The 19116-nt window shown below is 41.8% G+C and overlaps 1 protein-coding gene across 1 annotated transcript in view; it reads right to left on the minus strand.

Annotated features, from left to right (window-relative positions):
- The window catches only part of col28a2a (collagen, type XXVIII, alpha 2a), a 110228-nt gene that overhangs the window by 78703 nt on the left and 12409 nt on the right, over window positions 1-19116 (minus strand). Inside the window, exons 6-10 of the mRNA XM_060827920.1 lie at window positions 17242-17295; window positions 17089-17133; window positions 12116-12142; window positions 4493-4537; window positions 4266-4310 (exon numbers count right to left, since the gene is read on the minus strand). Coding sequence (XP_060683903.1) covers window positions 4266-4310; window positions 4493-4537; window positions 12116-12142; window positions 17089-17133; window positions 17242-17295 — 216 coding nt within the window. The remainder of the gene's footprint in view (window positions 1-4265; window positions 4311-4492; window positions 4538-12115; window positions 12143-17088; window positions 17134-17241; window positions 17296-19116) is intronic.

A 19116-nucleotide genomic window follows, 5' to 3' on the forward strand; every position in this document is an offset into this window, starting at 1 on the left:
GTAGATTATAATACAGCCATAAAGTTACACAGTACATAAGAGGCCATTCGGCATTCGGTCCATTGAAGCTGCACCAACAAAAAGAAACCATAATCTTTCTTTACCAATCCCATTTTCCAACACTTGGCACACAGCTTTGAATATTATGATCTTCAAATGCTCATCCAAACACTTTTAAAAAAAGTAATGAGACTTCCTGCCTCTGCTTCTCTCTCAGGTACTGCATCTTTGAGAACATTACAGAAAAATCAGGATTGGCTGTATCCATACTGCTCATGTTGGGATTTCATTCATTCAATCTTATTTTTGCTTTTCTGCCGCACTGTAACGTTACTGCAAGATATATTTGATCATGAAAAATTCATGAGGCAGCTTTTGATTTTGGCATCTAACAGCTTGGGTGATTGGGCTGGCCATCTGATCACAGGAGCATAAAGTCTGAACAGTTTAAAAATAAGGATCTTCCATTTATGGCAAGGATAATGAAAAATATTCTCTCTCAGAGGGGCTAAAATCTCTGGACTTCTTTTCTTCAGAGAACTGTGGAGGCAAGTTCATTGAATATTTCTGAAGCTGAGTTAAATAGAATTTTAGGAGAAAGTGAGGACTGCAGATACTGGAGACCAGAGTTGAAAAGTGTGGTGCTGGAAAAACACAGCATGTCAGGCAGCATCCGAGGAGCAGGAAAATCGATGTTTCGGGCATAAGCCCTTCTTCAGGGCTTATGCCCAAAACATCGATTCTCCTGCTCCTTGGATGCTGCCTGGCGTGCTGTATTTTTCCAGCACCACACTTTTCAACTTAAATAGATTTTTGATTGACAACGGAGTCAAAGTATAGGGGTAGAAAGGAAAGTTGAATGTTCTTACAAACAACTTTGATGATCGAACCTAATTTGCATCTTATTGGTGGATTCCTCACATGTTTGCAGCTGTGATGGACAGTCCACCAGGTTGGAAGCAGAGATTATCTTTAGTGCTGACATAAAGTTAAAGAACTTACATGTATCTTATACCGATATGTCATTTCATTCACTGAAAGTAGTGGATAGTTCAAGGATTAGTTTGAGATTTGGGGAGAAAGAGTATGAGGCCACATAGGTGAGAAGAATCTGAATGGGAAAGTATAGGAAAAGGATCTTGGTGTACAGATTCATGAAACCAATACAGGCAGCAATGCAGGTTAAAAGGCCATTTTAAAAAAAAAGTAGATATGTTGGTTCCATAATGTAATGGCTATCACATCTGCTGTATATGCAGAAGGTGCTGGGTTCAAGCTTTACTGGGCCACAAGTCTTCTGTGCAAATTAAGTAAAATGAGTTGAGGACATTGTTGATTATTTGCATGTTGCAATTCCAATGTCCGGAGTCAAAAGAAAAAATCACGTAGGGGTTGTAATATGTTCTGCAGCAGGTAATTTTCTCTTCAATTTCTTTGGGTGGCATGGTGGCTCACTGGTTAGCACTGCTGCCTCACAGCGCCAGGGACCCAGGTTCTATCCCACTTTTGGGCAACTGTCCGTGTGGAATTTACACATTCTCCCTGTGTCAGTGTGGGTTTCCTCTGGCACTCCATCTCCTCCCATGGTCCAAAGATGTGCCGGTTAGGTGGATTGGCCATGCTACATAGTGTCCAGGGATGTGTATGCTAGTTGGATCAGCCCCGGGGGAAATGTTGGGTTATGGGGTAGGGGTGTTGGTCTGGTTGGGATTCTCTTGAGAATTTGGTATTGGCTGAATGGCCTGCTTCCACACTGTAGGGATTCTATGAAAGCACTGGAGTTCATCTCAAGGAGGATAATTAGGATTTAAAAAGCAGGAAAGTCATATTAAGTTTATATAAAATCTTGGTTGGACTAGATTTGGATCCTACAATTATTAATGTTACTATCATATTAAAAAAAATCTCAAAAACAGCCAAGCGGTCAATGCTGGTAATTCATACCTTAAACAAACTTCCTCCAACTCTATTTTACCTAATCCAATTAACATAACTTCCATTGTTTCTTGGTCATTTTATGAAAAAAAAATCATCTTTCTTTAAATATATCAATGCTATTCTTTCAACTACTTGCTGTAGTCACAAACTCTACATTTTAACCACTACCTGAATAAAGTGGTCTTCTCTGCATTCCTGGTTAGCTTTACTAATGGCTATCTTATGTTTCTTGGCCCTAGTTACGGTCTTGCCCAAAATTGGAAAAATCGTTACATTTTCTCCATCGAACTTTTTTACAAACTCAAACTCAAAGACCTCTATCTGTCAGTCTTCTCTCACATTATGAGACAACAAAGGAATATTGACAAGGTTGCAAAAATGATGCCACCATGAAAGACTCATGCAGGAGCTGAGGGAAGAAAGATGCCTGAACAGTAGGAGAACATTACTGAAATAGTAAATATCCACTTCAACTTTGCACAGACATATGCTGTGTAGCATTGTTACCAGGCTGAATGGGATAGATTTTTAATTAATCTAACAGTGCAAGACTGAGCATTCATGAATTGCTTTCAAACACAACCTGTAACCTCAATGCTCGGAATATCCCACTCTACCATTACCACTAGCTGGAGGTCAACTTTTGTTCGAAGAAGAGTACGTGGGCAAGCCAGGAGTTGGTACCATGCATGCCTAAAAGTGAGGTGTCTGTCCTGGTGAAGGTATTATTTATATATTTCTAAGCAGCATGAGACGGATAGAGCAAAGTGAATCCACAACCAATGAATCAGATCCAAACAGTTCTGTTGTATTCAGATGTGAATGGTGGTGAACAGTTAAAACAACTCCCACAAATAGGAGGCTCCCAATATCCCCATTCTCAAAAATAGGGGAGCCCAGCAAGGCCGAAGCACTTGCTAGCTTTTTCATTCAGATGTTCTGAGTGGTTGATCCCTCCCAGCCTCCTCTAGTGTTTAGAGTCATAGAGATGTACAGCATGGAAACAGATCCTTCTGTCCAACCCGTCCATGCCAACCAGATATCCCAACCCAATCTAGTCTCACCTGCCAGTACCCAGACCATATCCCTATTCATATATCCATCCAAATGCCTCTTAAATGTTGCAATTGTACCAGTCTCCACCACATCCTCTGGCAGCTCATTCCATGCGCATACCACCCTCTGTGTAAAAAGGTTGCCCCTTAGGTCTCTTTTATATCTTTACCCTCTCACCCTGAACCTATGCCCTCTAGTTCTGGACTCCCTGACCCTCGGGAAAAGACTTTGCCTATTTACCCTACCCATGCCCCTCATAATTTTGTAAACCTCTATAAGGTCACCCCTCAGCCCCTGACACTCCAGGGAAAACAGCCCCAGCCTGTTCAGCCTCTCCCTATAGCTCAAATCTTCCAACCCTGGCAACATCCTTGTAAATCTAAACTGAACCCTTTCAAGTTTCACAACAGGCTTTTTTGATTGAAAGCCCATCTAACACTATCAAAATTAATTCCCATCACCACTGACATACAGTGACAACAGTGTGTATTATCTACAAGATATGCTGCAACAACTCAAGGCTCCTTAAACAGCACCTTCCAACCCACTGATCTCTATCATCTAGAAGCAGCTATATGGTAACAACATCACCTGCAGGTTCTGCTCCAAGTCACACACCATTCTCACTTGGAAATACAATTACCCTTTCTTCACTGTCATTTGGTCAAAATCCTGGAATTCTCTAACTAGTAGCGTTGTGGTGTACCTACACCTTTGAACAGCAGCAATTCATGAAGGCAGCTCACTACAATCTTCTCAAGGGCAAATCAGGATGGACTATAAATGCTCGCCTAACCACTGGTGCCCAAATTCTGTGAATAAAAAATAGTGACTGAAATTCCCCACAATGTTTTGGACTATGTACAGATCACTAACTTATGCAAGACGTCATTGCATGTGTTGGAGGAAGATTACATGAGATAGCCTCCTAATTGACCACTCTGCAATCACATTAAGGTCAGTTGGTGGAGTGGGGGAAGTGGGAGGTCCAATAGGAGAGTCCACAGAGATGCAGATGTTGCTCCAATGGGAGGCCTATGAAGTGCTGGCGAAAACGGAAACCTATTGGGCACCTTAACATGGATTTGTAGTGCAAAGGTTGACACTTTGAGGGGGCCTCAGGGCAGAGAGTTGAGCCATCTAGAAGGATGCCTTTGACCACTTCTGGTCCTCTGTAAGCACTACAGCCCCCACAGCCATGTTACTGAGGTTTTCATTGTGTGCTTGTAAACATTTAGAATATGACCTAAGATGCAGTAACTTCTGGTTACCTGTACGCCTCTCAGTCCCCTTGGGCCCACGGGGCCTTCTGGTCCCTGTGAAAATAAGATTAATATTGTAACTATATAGCACAGGTGTCATACGTTTGTTTATTATGTGATCAAATTACATTAAAATTATCAAATAAAATTGAAGCATTTTTTCAGAACATTTATGTTGAGTTGTAGTCAATTTTGAGAAACAAACTTTAAACAGAGAATAAAACAAGAATACATACCCTCTCACCTTTTGTCCCTGGAAGCCCACATTCACCTCTTTCACCCTTAGAATAAAAGTTAGAATTTTAAATATTTGTTACTTTAGGCAATAGAGGATTATTTAAGTATCCAGATCTCTCTGAATTTTTGTTTTACAAAGTATTGGTCTTCTAATAAATATGAAATCACAAATAACCAGAGATTCAAAAAGCCATAAATCCTATTTCAATTCATCCATCCAAAAAGATTCGAAAACTCTCCCCGAGATGCCAGTTATTTGTTTCTGAAAATGATTCCAAGGACTTTGTTTCTACTAGGCCAATTGGAAGCTCATTTGGAGCACTGTTGCTTTGCAGAAAGAAGAATATCTCAATATTAATCATAAGAATACTTCTTGCTAAGTTGAGCTCATGTCCAGTTGTTCTAATTGGCACACCATCAAGTTTAAAGTAGTTTTCTGAATTTGTTATTACCATTCCAACATCTATCTTATTTGCTATTTTGTAGACTGAAGCCCCCAGTATTATAGAAAGTCACAGTGTGGAAGCAGGTCATTCAGCCCATTAGGTCCACACTTACCCTCCAAAGAGCATCCCAACCAAAGCCACATCATCACGCTGTATTTCCCATGGCTAATCCACTTAGTCTGCACCTCCCTGGACACAGTGAGCAATTTAGCATGGCCAATCCACCTAACATGCACTCTTTGGACTGTGGGAGGAAACCAGAGCACCGGGAGGAAACCAAGCAGACACAGGGAGAAAGTGCAAACTCCAAGCCAACAGTTGCCCAAGAATGGAATCAAACCCCAGTCCCTCGTGCTATGAGGCAGCAATGTTAACCACTGAGCCACAAGTCATCTTGTATCTCAGATCTCCGATAGCCCTGTGCCCATTCTCTGTATAGCCTCATGTTATTTCTGGTTATCAGAATTGGTCACCGAAGAATGGTTTAATCAGCCAACGTCCTCTGATCACTACTGGAAGGATGTTTCTAATAACTAGGGAATTCAGAACTAAGAGTCACAGTCGAAGGATATAGGGATGAAGAGATATTTCTTCATCCAGAGATGGGTGAGCCAGTGGCATTCTCTGCCAGGAAGTGGCTGCTGCCAAAACATTGAATACGTTCAAGAACAAGTTAGATATAATTGTTGTTAGGGCTAAAGTGGTCAAAGGTTATGAGGAGCGAGCAGCAACAGGGTACAGAGTTAAATGATCAGCCATGATTATATTGAATACTGGAGCAGGCTCAAAAGGTCCAAAGACCCATTCTGCTCCTATTTTCTATTATTTTTTATATTTTTATGTCTATTCATCCCAAAACCTGATTATCCCTATACCACTTAAACTACATCACCACCCAACTCCCCCAACAAGTTCCAATTAAACCCCCAGTCATTTCTCTAACCCCTTACCCCTTATCTCCCACAACTACCTAATCTCCCACTCGCTAATCCACCAAAACTCAAAGACTGGACATTTAAACTTACAGTGCAATAGCTATTGCTGTGTATGGGGGCATGCCCTGTCTTAGAGTCATAGAGTCATAGAGTCATAGAGATGTACAGCATGGAAACAGACCCTTTGGTCCAACCCGCCCATGCCGACTAGATATCCCAATCCAATCTAGTCCCACCTGCCGGCACCCAGCCCATATCCCTCCAAACCCTTCCTATTCATATACCCATCCACATGTCTTTTAAATGTTGCAATTGTACCAGCCTCCACCACAGCCTCTGGCAGCTCATTCCATAAACGTACCACCCTCTGTGTGAAAGAGTTGTACCTTAGGTCTCTTTTATATCTTTCCCCTCTCACCCTAAACCTATGCCCTCTAGTTCTGGACTCCCCGACCCCAGGTAAAAGACTTAGTCTATTTATCCTATCCATGCCCCTCATAATTTTGTAAACCTCTACAAGGTTGCCCCTTAGCCTCTGACACTCCAGGGAAAACAGCCGCAGACTGTTCAGCTTCTCCCTGTAGCTCAAATCTTCCAACCTTGGCAACATCCTTGTAAATCTTTTCTGAACCCTTTCAAGCTTCATAACATCTTTCCAATAGGAAGGAGACCAGAATTGCACACAATATTCCAACAGTAGCCTAATCAATGGCCTGTACTGCAACAATATGACCTCCCAACTCCTGTACTCAATACTCTGACCAACAAAGGAAAGCATACCAAATGCATTCTTCACTATCCTATCTACCTGCGACTCCACTTTCAAGGAACTATGAACCTGCACTCCAAGGTCTCTTTGTTTAGATCTGTGATCTGTTGTGATCTGAGGTAACCCTCTTCGCTGTCCACTACAACTCCAATTTTGGTGTCATCTGCAAACTTACTAACTATACCTCTTATGCTCACATCCAAATCATTTATATAGATGACAAAAAGTAGAGGACCCAGCACTGATCCTTGTGGCACTCCACTGGTCATGGCCTCACTGTCTGAAAAACTACTCTCCATCACCACCCTCTGTCTTTGACCTTTGAGCCAGTTCTGTATCCAAATGGCTTGTTCTCCCTATATTACGTGTGATCTAACCTTGCTAACCAGTCTCCCATGGGGAACCTTGTCAAACGCCTTACTGAAGTCCATATAGATCACATCTACCACTCTCCCATCATCAATCCTCTTTGTTACTTCTTCAAAAAGCTCAATCAAGTTTGTGAGACATGATTTCCGATGCACAAAACCATGTTGACTATTCCTAATCAGTCCTTGCCTTTCCAAATACATGTACATCCTGTCCCTCAGGATTCCCTCCAACAACTTGCCTACCACCGACGTCAGGCTCACTTGTCTATAGTTCCCTGGCTTGTCCTTACCACCTTTCTTAAACAGTGGCACCATGTTAGCTAACCTCCAGTCTTCTGGCACCTCACATATGACTATTGATGATATAAATATCTCAGCAAGAGACCCAGCAATCACTTCTCTAGCTTCTCAGAGTTCTAGGATACACCTGATCAGGTCCTGGGGATTTATCTACCTTTATGCGTTTCAAGACATCCAGCACATCCTCCCCTGTAATCTGAACATTTTGCAAGGTGTCACCATCTATTTCCTGACAGTCTATATCTTCCACATCCTTTTCCACAGTAAATCCTAATGCAAAATATCGTTTGGTGTCTCTCCCATTTTCTGTGGCTCCACACAAAGGCCACCTTGTTGAACTTTGAGGGGCCCTATTCTCTCCCTAGTTACCCTTTTGTCCTTAATGTATTTGTAAAAACCTTTTGGTTTCTCCTTAATTCTATTTGCCCCCTTTTTGCTCTCCTGATTTCCCTCTTAAGTATACTCCTATGTTGTTTATACTCTTCCAAGGATTCACTCAATCTATCCTATCTATACTCTTACATATGGTCGCTGGCCCCAATGTGCTCCCTCAATGGCATCTCAGTCACCAGCCCTGCCTTATTTCCTGAGAGTAGGTCAAGGTTTGATCCTTCTTAATAGGTTTATCCACATACTGAATCAAATTTTTCTTGTATGTACTTAAATTCCTCTCCATCTAAACCCTCAACACTATGGCAGTCCCAGTCTATGTTTGGAAAGTTAAAATCCCCTACCATAACCACCCTATTATTCTTACAGATAGCTGAGATCTTACAAGTTTGATTCTCAATTTCCCTCTAGCTATTAGGGGGTCCATAATACAATACCGATAAGGTTTATCATCCCTTTCTTATTTCTCAGTTCCACCCAAATAACATCCCTGGATGCATTTCCAGGAATATCCTCCCTCAGCACAGCTGTAATGCTATCCCTGATCAAAAACACCACTCCCCCCTCCTCTTTTGCCTCCCTTTCTATCCTTCCTGTAGCATTTGTATCCTGAAACATTAAGCTGCCAGTCCTGCCCTTCCCTGAGCCATGTTTCTGTAATTGTTAAGATATCCCAGTCCCATGTTCCTAATCATGCCCTAAGTTCATCTGTCTTCCCTGTTAGGCCCCTTGCATTGAAATAAATGCAGTTTAATTTATTGCTGGGCCTCTTGCTGAGATATTTGTATCATCAATAGTCACAGGTGAGGTGCCAGAAAACTGGAGGTTGGCAAATGTGGTGCCACTGTTTAAGAAGGGTGGTAAAGATAAGCCAGGGAACTATAGACCGGTGAGCCTGATGTCGGTGGTGAGCAAGTTGTTGGAGGAAATCCTAAGGGACAGGATGTACATGTATTTGGAAAGGCAAGGACTGAATTGGGATAGTCAACATGGCTTTGTGCGTGGGAACTCATGTCTTACAAACTTGATTGATTTTTTGAAGAAGTAACAAAGAAGATTGATGAGGGCAGAGCAGTAGATGTGATCTATATGGACTTCAGTAAGGCGTTTGACAAGATTCCCTATGGGAGACTGATTACCATGGAAGACAGAGAGAACTAGCCACTTGGATACAGAACTGGCTCAAAGATAGAAGACAGAGGGTGGTGATGGAGGATTGTTTTTCAGACTGGAGGCCTGTGACCAGTGGAGTGCTACAAGGATCAGTGCTGGGCCCTCTACTTTTTGTTATTTACATAAATGATTTGAATGCGAGCATAAGAGGTACAATTAGTAAGTTTGCAGATGACACCAAAATTGGAGGTGTAGTGGACAGCGAAGAGAGTTACCTCAGATCACAACAGGATCTTGTCCAGATGAGCCAATGGGCTGAGAAGTGGCAGATGGAGTTTAATTCAGATAAATGCGAGGTGCTGCATTTTGGGAAAGCAAATCTTAGCAGGACTTATACACTTAAGGTAAGGTTCTAGGGAGTGTTGCTGAACAAAGAGACCTTGGAGTGCAGGTTCATAGTTCCTTGAAAGTGGAGTCGCAGGTAGATAGGATAGTGAAGAATGCATTTGGTATGCTTTCCTTTATTGGTCAGAGTATTGAGTACAGGAGTTGGGAGGTCATGTTTCGGCTGTACAGGCCATTGGTTAGGCCACTGTTGGAATATTGCGTGGAATTCTGGTTTCCTTCCTATCGGAAAGATTTTGTGAAACTTGAAAGGGTTCAGAAAAGATTTACAAGGATGTTGCCAGGGTTGGTGGATCTGAGCTACAGGGAGAGACTGAACAGGCTGGGGCTATTTTCCCTGGAGCGTCGGAGGCTGAGGGGTGACCTTATAGATGTTTACAAAATTATGAGGGGCGTGGATAGGATAAATAGACAAAGTCTTTTCCCTGGGGTCGGGGAGTCCAGAACTAGAGGGCATAGGTTTAGCGTGAGAGGGGAAAGATATAAAAGAGACCTAAGGGGCAACTTTTTCACGCAGAGGGTGGTACGTGTATGGCATGAGCTGCCAGAGGCTGTGGTGGAGGCTGGTACAATTGCATCATTTAGGAGGCATTTGGATGGGTATATGGATAGGAAGGGTTTGGAGAGATATGGGCTGGGTGCTGGCAGGTGGGACTAGATTGGGTTGGGATGGATGGGTTGGACCGAAGGGTCTGTTTCCATGCTGTACATCTCTATGACTCTATGACTCTTGTCCTACCTTGTCCCTGCCTGCCCTGACTGTTTGACTCACTCCTGTTCTCAACTGTACCACTCTCAGATTGATCTCTTTCCTCACTATCTCCGTGGGTCCCATCCCCCCCACCTTACTAGTTGAAATCCTCCCATGCAGTTTTTGCAAATTTCCCTACCAGTATGTTAGTCCCCTTCCAATTTAGGTGCAATCCGTCCTTCTTGTATAGATCACTTCTACCTCAAAAGAGATTCCCATGATCCAAAAATTGAATCCTTCTCCCATACACCAGCCCCTCAGCCATGCATTCATCTGCTCTATCCTCCTATTCCTGCCCTCACTAGCTTGTAGCACCAGGAGTAATCCAGATATTACTACTCTCGAGGACCTCCTTCTTAAAATCCTGCCTAACTCTCTGTAATCTCCTTTCAGAATCTCAACCTTTTCCCTTCCAATGTCATTGTTTCCAATTGGAACAATGACCTCTTGCTGGCCACTCTCCCCCTTGAGAACATTCTGCACCCTCTCTGAGACATCCTTGATCCTGGCACCAGGGAAGCAACACACCATTCTGTGTTTTTGCTGCAGAAACATTGGTCTGTACCTCAGACTAGAGAATCCCCTAACACAATTTGTCTCTTGAAACCTGATGCACCTCTCATTGCATTAGAGCCAGTCTCAATACCAGAAGCTTGGCTGTCCGTGCTATGTTCCCTGAGAATCCATCATTCCCTACATTTTCCAAATCAGCATACTTGTTTGAAATGGGGATAGCCACAGAAGACTCCTGCATTAGCTGATTACCTCTGTTACCTTTCCTGGCATTAACCCACTGTATCTGAGACTTTCCCCCCTTCCTATCACTGCCATCCATCACATACTGTTGCTGTTGCAAATTCCTCATTGCCTCTAACTGTCTCCCCAACCGATCAATTCGATCTGCTAAGATTCTCTAGCAACAACATTTATCCACAGTAACCCTTAAACTCTCTTTAAACTCCCATATCTGACAAGAAGCACATATCATTCTACTAAAGGCCATGATTGCTCCTTCACAATCTACAGACCAGAAAATAACACCATCTTATTCCTCTACAAAACACTGCCCCAGGTGAAATTATAGTTATGGCTTATATTTTGAGTTTAATCAAGAGACATATCTCAAAAAACATGTAATCAAGAAGGAACCCACTTTACTCACTACTGCAGACTTTCTGTTGGCCACACTTAAAACAATACACTTATCTGATTCTGTGCTGTGAACTTCGCCCAAACAGTTCCTCCAAGATCAGTTGTGAATTTCACTGTTTGTTAATTTTCCGACATACTAATAAACAGGTAACTATACGCCCATTAGCTTGATGTCTGTCATGGGGTAGGTGCTACAACCTGATCACTTAGAAAAACTCAGAGTAATTGGAAAAGCCAGCATAATTTTGTCAAAGGACAGTCATGTTCAACCAATTTATTGGAAGTTCTTGTAAGAGTAGCAAGCACTGCAAAGAAAGAGGAGCTGGTAGACCTACTATACTTGGATTTCCAGTAGGCATTGGATAAGGAATCAGATCTAAAGATTAGTTCTGAAAATAAAAGCTCATGGTGTAGGATTATCATATTAACAATGCGGGCTGGCACAAAGCAAAACAGTGTGCGTAAGTGGAACTTTGATTAGCAAGATATGACATATGGAGACTGGTAGGTGTTTGCCTCAACTTTTTATAATTTACATCAATGACTTAGGTGAGTGTAAGCATGGTAATTAAATTCACAGACAACACAAAGACAAGTAGCCAAGCATGTTGTGAAGACGAGATAACAAGATTGCTGATGTATAGAGATAGTTTGAATGAGTAGGCAAAAGTTTCACAGATGAAATATAATGTGGGAAAATGTGAAATTGTTCACTTTGACAGGAAGAATGAAAGAATATTACGCAAATAAAAAACTACTGTGGAATTCTGAGTTCACTCCTGCTCCTATTTTGTATCTCTGTATGTTATGGTTTATTTTAACAGATAATTTACTGAATCTTTCAGACCTCTGAAGCCCAATTTTGTTGTAATTAAACTGCTGTTATATTAATTATAAGTTATTTTGATCTCTTACATTTTTGAAATCTGTTACCACTTTGCATTATCGACCGACATTCTCAAGAAAAGGTCCTTCAATCATATAACGTACCTGTTCACCTTTGTATCCAGCTCTTCCCTATAATTGAAAATAAAAGTAAAGAAATCTGCAATCTAGATATTTACTATTGAAAATGTTATTTTAAAAGTTAAATAAATGGCAAACATATTGAACAAAATACATAAATGCCAACATTTGGGGTAGATTTGTGTCCTCCCTTATGGTGGATCATTCATTTGGTAAGACAGTGTAGGTGGGAACCCCCTGCCATCCTATCTCCAACGCAATGTGGATCTGTGGTGAGAAACCTGGTGGTTGCCCTTAAGGATAGATAATGCCCATTGAGGGGTCTCATCTTGTCACCATTTGTAATTCAACAAGCAACGGGCAGGGGACTCACTATCTGTGGAAATCCAAAATAGCCCTGTGGGCATTTAGAGGGGTCCTATATTCAAAGAACCAGTATCAGGAAGGGGGCAGATTGCTTCTCTTGCTGCTGACTTCCTTTCCTGCAGTCTCCTACCCTGCAATTCATCTCCTAATATCCCTCATCTGTGAACTGGGTCCTTTGGTCTTGAATCGATGTATATAGGCAGTAGCCACTACCTCTCCTATGATGCTGACAAGAGCTGTCACCTCTAATTGACCAGGGACTCTCAGTGAGCAAGACCTCCACTTCTGAGGTCCTTGACCCTCAGGAAGATCTGCTGCTGCCCAGTTAAGGTTTAACATTGAATATGATGGGTCTTCCTGAAAAAAGACAATGCAGGGCTTTTGACACCTATTGGCACCCAGCTGCAGGCTGACAACATTGTCACTTACCTTTAATTCTACCTTGTTTTCCAGAACACTTCACTGTCTCAGAATGTTTAAATTTACCATAATGAGGTACAAACAGGTGACAATTTTAACAAAATCACAAATTTGATGTATATCAAAATTAAAACATCTGTTTATTTGGTACTGTGAATCTTGATAAACATAATCCCACTAATTAACACCATTAGATCAGATTTACACAGTTATTTATTAGCATGTCTTCTCATTAGAATAGGATCCAATACAATATGATTTTGAACAAAACGAGGTGAATTATGAAGTTGCAAACAACTTTAAATAGGAAAAAAAGGAACTGACAAAATGCAACCGATATTTCAAGACTGAGATAAGGAGATTTTTGTTAGGTTTAGTTTGAAGGGATATGTACCATAAATAAAAAAAATCTCATAACTAAAAGTCAGATAAGTGTAGCTGATGCAATATCAACTATGACCTAAAATGAATGTTGAACATGATGATGCGGTGATGAACAGCCAAAAACAAATCTCAGGCCATTATCCCTTAGAATAGATGTAAAAAATGTAGCTAACAAGGGTAAGCAAGTGTTTGTTATTAGGTTGTCTTGTCTTTGCTTGTTTTGGACTTATTGCAATAAAGTCCAGCAACGTCACTCTTTGTTGTGCACTTATTAGGCATGGCATTTAGAAACTATTTAAAATGTAGAAAGGTAAATAATATACTCTGCGGCTGAAAATACATCTCTGAAGACTCCGTCGCCTGCCTGGTAACAGAGTGAAGGACAACCTTTCAGGGCTGGATTGTATGGAATGCCGCGGTCTCGAATACCCTATTTAAATGGTCAGTGGGGAAGCCACAGGAAGAATAGTTGGCATTGAATAGGCTAGAGGCAGGATCGTTGCTCCTCAGGACCAGGAATCAATAATAGAAAAAAGGAAACAACGGATGCATTTAACAGATATTTCACTTTGACAGATGTGAAAATCGCTGTACAGATTACAAATAACATCCCAAGTATTATTTGCCAGGAGGTGAAATTGAGCAAGAAACTTAAAACAATTAAGATCACCAGGAAAATCATTGAGAAAATCTGACTCATCTCCACAGCCCGATAGCTTTCCTGCTCAGATTTCAAAAGTAGTGGCTGCTAAAAACACAAGTGCATTGGTTTTATCTCAGCCAGAGCTCCTGAGTGAACAATTTATTTCAGCCTCCTTCTGAGATTCCTTGATCAGTCTTTGGCTAATTTGATTGGCACCATGAGATAAAGGAACAGCTGAAGACTAATACTGCAAAGGCTATGTGGCCTGACAACATTCTGGCAATTGTACTAAACACTTGTGCTCCTGAACATGCCACACTCTCTAGCCAAGTTTTTCCAATACAGTTACAACACTGGCACCTACCCAATAAACGCATAAAATTGCACAGGTATGTCCAGTCCACAAAAGAAACGACAAATTCAGCCTGCCAATTATTAACCTAGAAGTTATTAAACTCAGGGAAGGCAATGGTCTAGTGGTAATATCGCTAGACTGTTAATTCTTAGACCCAAGTAATGTTCTGGGGACCCGGGTTAGAATCCCACCATGGCAGATGGTGTAATTTGAACTCAATGAAATCTGGAGCTAAGGTCTAATGATGACCATGAATCCATCGTCAATTGTTGGAAAAACGTATCTGGTTCACTTCGGGGAAGGAAACTGCCATCCTTATCCAATTTGGCCTACACGTGACATCAGCTTCACAGAAGTGTGGTTGACTCTTAACTGTGCTCTGGGCAATTAGGGATGGACAATAAATGTTTGCCTGGCCAGTGCTGCCCTCATCCTATGAATGAAAAAAAAGTCTACGGTAAATATCAACACTGTGATGGAAAGGTTGCCAATAGTGCTATCAAGTAGAAATTGCAAAGAAGTAGGTTGCTCACCAACACTCAGTTTTGTTTCTGCAGGGACACCTGGCTCCTGACCTCATCATAAGATTGGATCAACCTGGAGCAAAGCAATGGTAAGGTATTGTTTACGCTGCCTTGACTACGCTGGCCTGGTAGGTTAAATCACATCATATCCATGATGAGTTGGCGAGTTGTGTAAAAAATTGACTTGGTCATAGAAGACAGAGGGTAGTTGTAGAGGGGTGTTTCCTGACTAAGCGAATGTGACCAGTGGAGGTCCGTGAGGGAGGGTTGAAGTGCTGAGGGATAAAGGATGTTGATAGTTCAGATTAAGTGATCGGAATGTGAGAATGGCAGAACAATGGTGTGTCTAACCTCTGTTCTAGAAAGAACTGACAGCCCCACTAGGGTGGGGGGAGGGGAGGGGAGGGGAGAGAGGGCATGGTGAGAGGATGTAACAGGTAAAGCTAAAAAGAAAGGAATTGGAGCAAGTTCACAACTTGAAGGCGTTTTCCAGGATGTTGCCTCCTTGGAGTATATTAGCTATAAGGAGAGTCTGGACAAATTTGGATTATTTTTGCGAGAGCATTGGACGCTGAGGAGCAACCTGATTAGAATATTTAGATTCAGAGGCGTGGTCAGGATGGATAATTGGAGTCATTTTCCCAGGGTGGAAACATCAAATACTAGGAGCCATTGGTTTTAGGTGAGAGGGAAAAGTTTAGAAAGAGATGTGCGAGGAAAGTTTTATTTTAAACATAGTAGATGCACGTGCCTAGAATGAAATGTCAGGGGAGGTGATAGAAACAGAGTTGCTAACTATGTTTAAGAGGCATTTAGGCAAGACACATAAACAGGAAGGAAGTAGAGGAATACAGACCACGTGCAAACGCATGGGATTAGTTTAGAATGGCATCATGGTCGACACAGACACAGTGGGCTAAAGGGTCCATTCCAATGATGTAAGTTCTCTGCTCTGTGTTCTACGGCCATGTCCAGAGCTGGTAAGTGGCAAGTAACATTTGTGATACACATGTGCCAGACATTGAGCCTGTCAAACAGTGTTCAATGACATTACCATTGCTGAATCCATCAGCCTGGAGTTACCATTGAATATAAACTGAATTGGACGACCATACAAATACTATGGCTATAGTACTACTTGCCTGGATGTTGCAGTTTTAACAACACAACAAGACTGGAAACATGCAGTCTTTTTGATTGGCACATAATTACAACCTTCAACATGTGATCTCTTCACCATTGATGCACAGTGACAACAGTGTGTTCCATCTATAAGATGCATTGCAGTAACACAGGCTCATTCAACAGCATCTTCCAAACACTTGATCTCTACCACCTAGAGGGACAAGGGTATCAAATACATGGGCATACCTGCACCTCCAAGTTCCCATCCAAATCACAACATCCTGTCTTGGATCTACATCACCATTTCTTCATTGGTTCAAAATCATAGATCCCCTGTCCTAACAGCACTGCGAATGCTGCTACACCCCACAGACAGCAGTAGTTCAGGACAGCAGCTCATCATCACTTTCTTCAGGCCAATTAGTGATGGGAATGAATGCTGACCTAACCATTGATGTTGACATTTGTAAATAAATTTCAAAAATCCAAAGTTCCCTCTATTCTGGAAAGATCTCATCAAATTGGAAAATTGAGAACATGACTCCTCTATTTAAGAAAGGTGGAAGATGGAAAGCAGGAATCTCCAGGCCAGTTACCTTAATATCTGTCATATGGAAAATGCTGGAATCTCTTATTAAGGAGGTTATAGCAGGAGCATTTAGGAAATCAGAAATCAAATCAGGCAGAAATGGAATTCATTGTTCAAAGAGGAGACATATTAGACTCAAAACGTTAACTCTATTTTGCTGTCTCCACAGACGCTGCCAGATCTACTGAGTTTCTCTAGCCTTGTTTATATTTCAGATCTCACTATTTTATACTATTTTGTTCTTTTGTTGTGATAGCATTCTACTTGTCAGGTTATGAATTGCAAAATTTGCCTTATGATTAAATATACTCATTGTATTTTATTCCACATCTATTTTCAAGCTTTCTCCAAAAAAATAGACATAATACTGAGATTGAAATAAGATAGAAACCTCTTCACCTTGTTTGTTGACAGCTTTATTGTGACAGTATCTCTCTCTTTCATCTTCTTCATTCAAGATTGTTGTACAATTTCTGAAGCATCTTTATTTGCAAAGAAGCTAACTACAGGATTATTTATGTCCCTTTTCACAAACTTGACAGAATATGACATAGTAACAAGATTACATTTTTTAAACAATGCAACTTATACCTCCAATCCATCCCTTCCTGGGATTCCACTTAGACCTGCTTCCCCCTGTTAAATACAAATTTAAAAATATCTGTTAAAAGGTTACTAGAAGCATGCTATAATAATGCAGTACAAAATGTAAGTTGTCAGATTAATTCATTGAGTGTAATTTACCTTTTGTCCTTTTAGTCCTGGAGCACCATCATCACCAGGGCGTCCTTTTTTCCCCTAAGGAATGAACATAAATGTTAAAAAAAAGTAGAAAGTGATCATCCTGACCAACTTTCATAATTCCATGTTTGAGTTACTTGAACAATAAATGATTACACTCATACAATGGACTTGTGTGTCACTGGCTGGGCCAGCATTTATTGCTGGTCCCTAGCTACACTTGAGAAGCTGATGCAGTCAACATATTATAAGTTGACCCACAATGCCCTTTGGGAGGGAATACCAGGATTTTGACCCAGTGACAGTGATGAAACGTAGTCTAATGAACTGCGCATATGAATGAACAAGACAAAGGGATGTGTTACTTCATCGTTATTATTGGTAAATCACAAATCCTTTACCACTAAGAAAGATATATCACCATCCAGCACACATGAGCTGGAATTTATGGCAGGTTTGTAGCCGGTAACTTGGGCAAAATGAGTGTGCCAAACCTGCACTCACTAGCAAGGGAAACAGCTGGGCACATTTTACTACATGCAGTCTCCGGATTGGCCTCCTATGGGGTTGCCATCTAAGGACGGCACGCACACCCATGATGCTGTCAGTCCAAAAGCAGGATGGCAGCTTTGAATCCTCAGCAGCACCTTGAAGAGACAGAGATATGAAAGTACTCTAGGTAAAGTGAAAAAGAAATGAAAAGTTCAGGAAGCCAATGATTGGATAGGAAATCCTTACAGGACAATCATTGGGGCCTGGAGGACTGCTTTCTCTGCCCCAACCCCCTCTTCATGCCTTGGAGCCTCTGGCTCTGATGGCCACACATATTGATGCAGGAAAGGTGCCTTCATTAGGTGATGGCCTTCCTCCGTATATAGCTGAAAATGTGTTGCTGGAAAAGCGCAGCGGTTAGGCAGCATCCAAGGAACGGGTGATTCGACGTTTTGGGCATAAGCCCTTCTTCAGGAATCCTGAAGAAGGGCTTATGCCCGAAACGTTGAATCACCTGTTCCTTGGATGCTGCCTGACCTGCTGCGCTTTTCCAGCAACACATTTTCAGCTCTGATCTCCAGCATCTGCAGAACTCACTTTCTCCTTCCTCCGTATATAGCCTGGTTACCATCCCATTGGCCAATTGCTGATGGTTGCATAAAATGGCTCTTAATATGGAATATAACTTGGCAATGCACTGCCAATCTCTGCATTGCTGACAACCAAATCAGCACCAATAGTGGGAAAATGCCACAGCAGCCAGGCTGCAAGGCACAACTGCCTTAAATAGCCTCCACTGTTTTGCTGCAATCCTCTTCCTCGACCCACTGTGCTTGCCACTAGAAGACTGGTAGTGTTCTGCTCCAAATAGAGTCATAAAATGTACAGCATGGAAACAGACCCTTTGGTTCAACCCGTCCATGCTGACCAGATGTCCCAACCCAATCTAGTCCCACCTGTCAGCACCCAGCCCATATCCCTCCAAACCTTTCCTATTTATATAACCATCCAAATGCCTTTTAAGTGTTGCCACCTCTTCTTCAGGCAGCTCATGCCATACACGTACCACTCTCTGTGTGAAAAAGTTGCCCCTTAGGCCCCGTGTATATCTTTCCCCTCTCACCCTAAACCTATGCCCTCTAGTTCTGGACTCCCTCACCCCAGGGAAAAGACTTTGTCTATTTATCCTATCCATGCCCCTCATAATTTTGTAAACCTCTATAAGGTCACCCCTCAGCCTCCAACGTTCCAGGGAAAACAGCCCAGCCTGTTCAGCCTCTCTCCATAGTTCAAATCCTCCAACCCTGGCAACATCCTTGTAAATCTTTTCTGAACCCTTTCAAGTTTCACAATATCTTTCCGATAGGAAGGAAACCAGAATTGCAC

This window comes from Hemiscyllium ocellatum, chromosome 7, assembly GCF_020745735.1.
Source record: "Hemiscyllium ocellatum isolate sHemOce1 chromosome 7, sHemOce1.pat.X.cur, whole genome shotgun sequence".
Taxonomy (NCBI): domain Eukaryota; kingdom Metazoa; phylum Chordata; class Chondrichthyes; order Orectolobiformes; family Hemiscylliidae; genus Hemiscyllium; species Hemiscyllium ocellatum.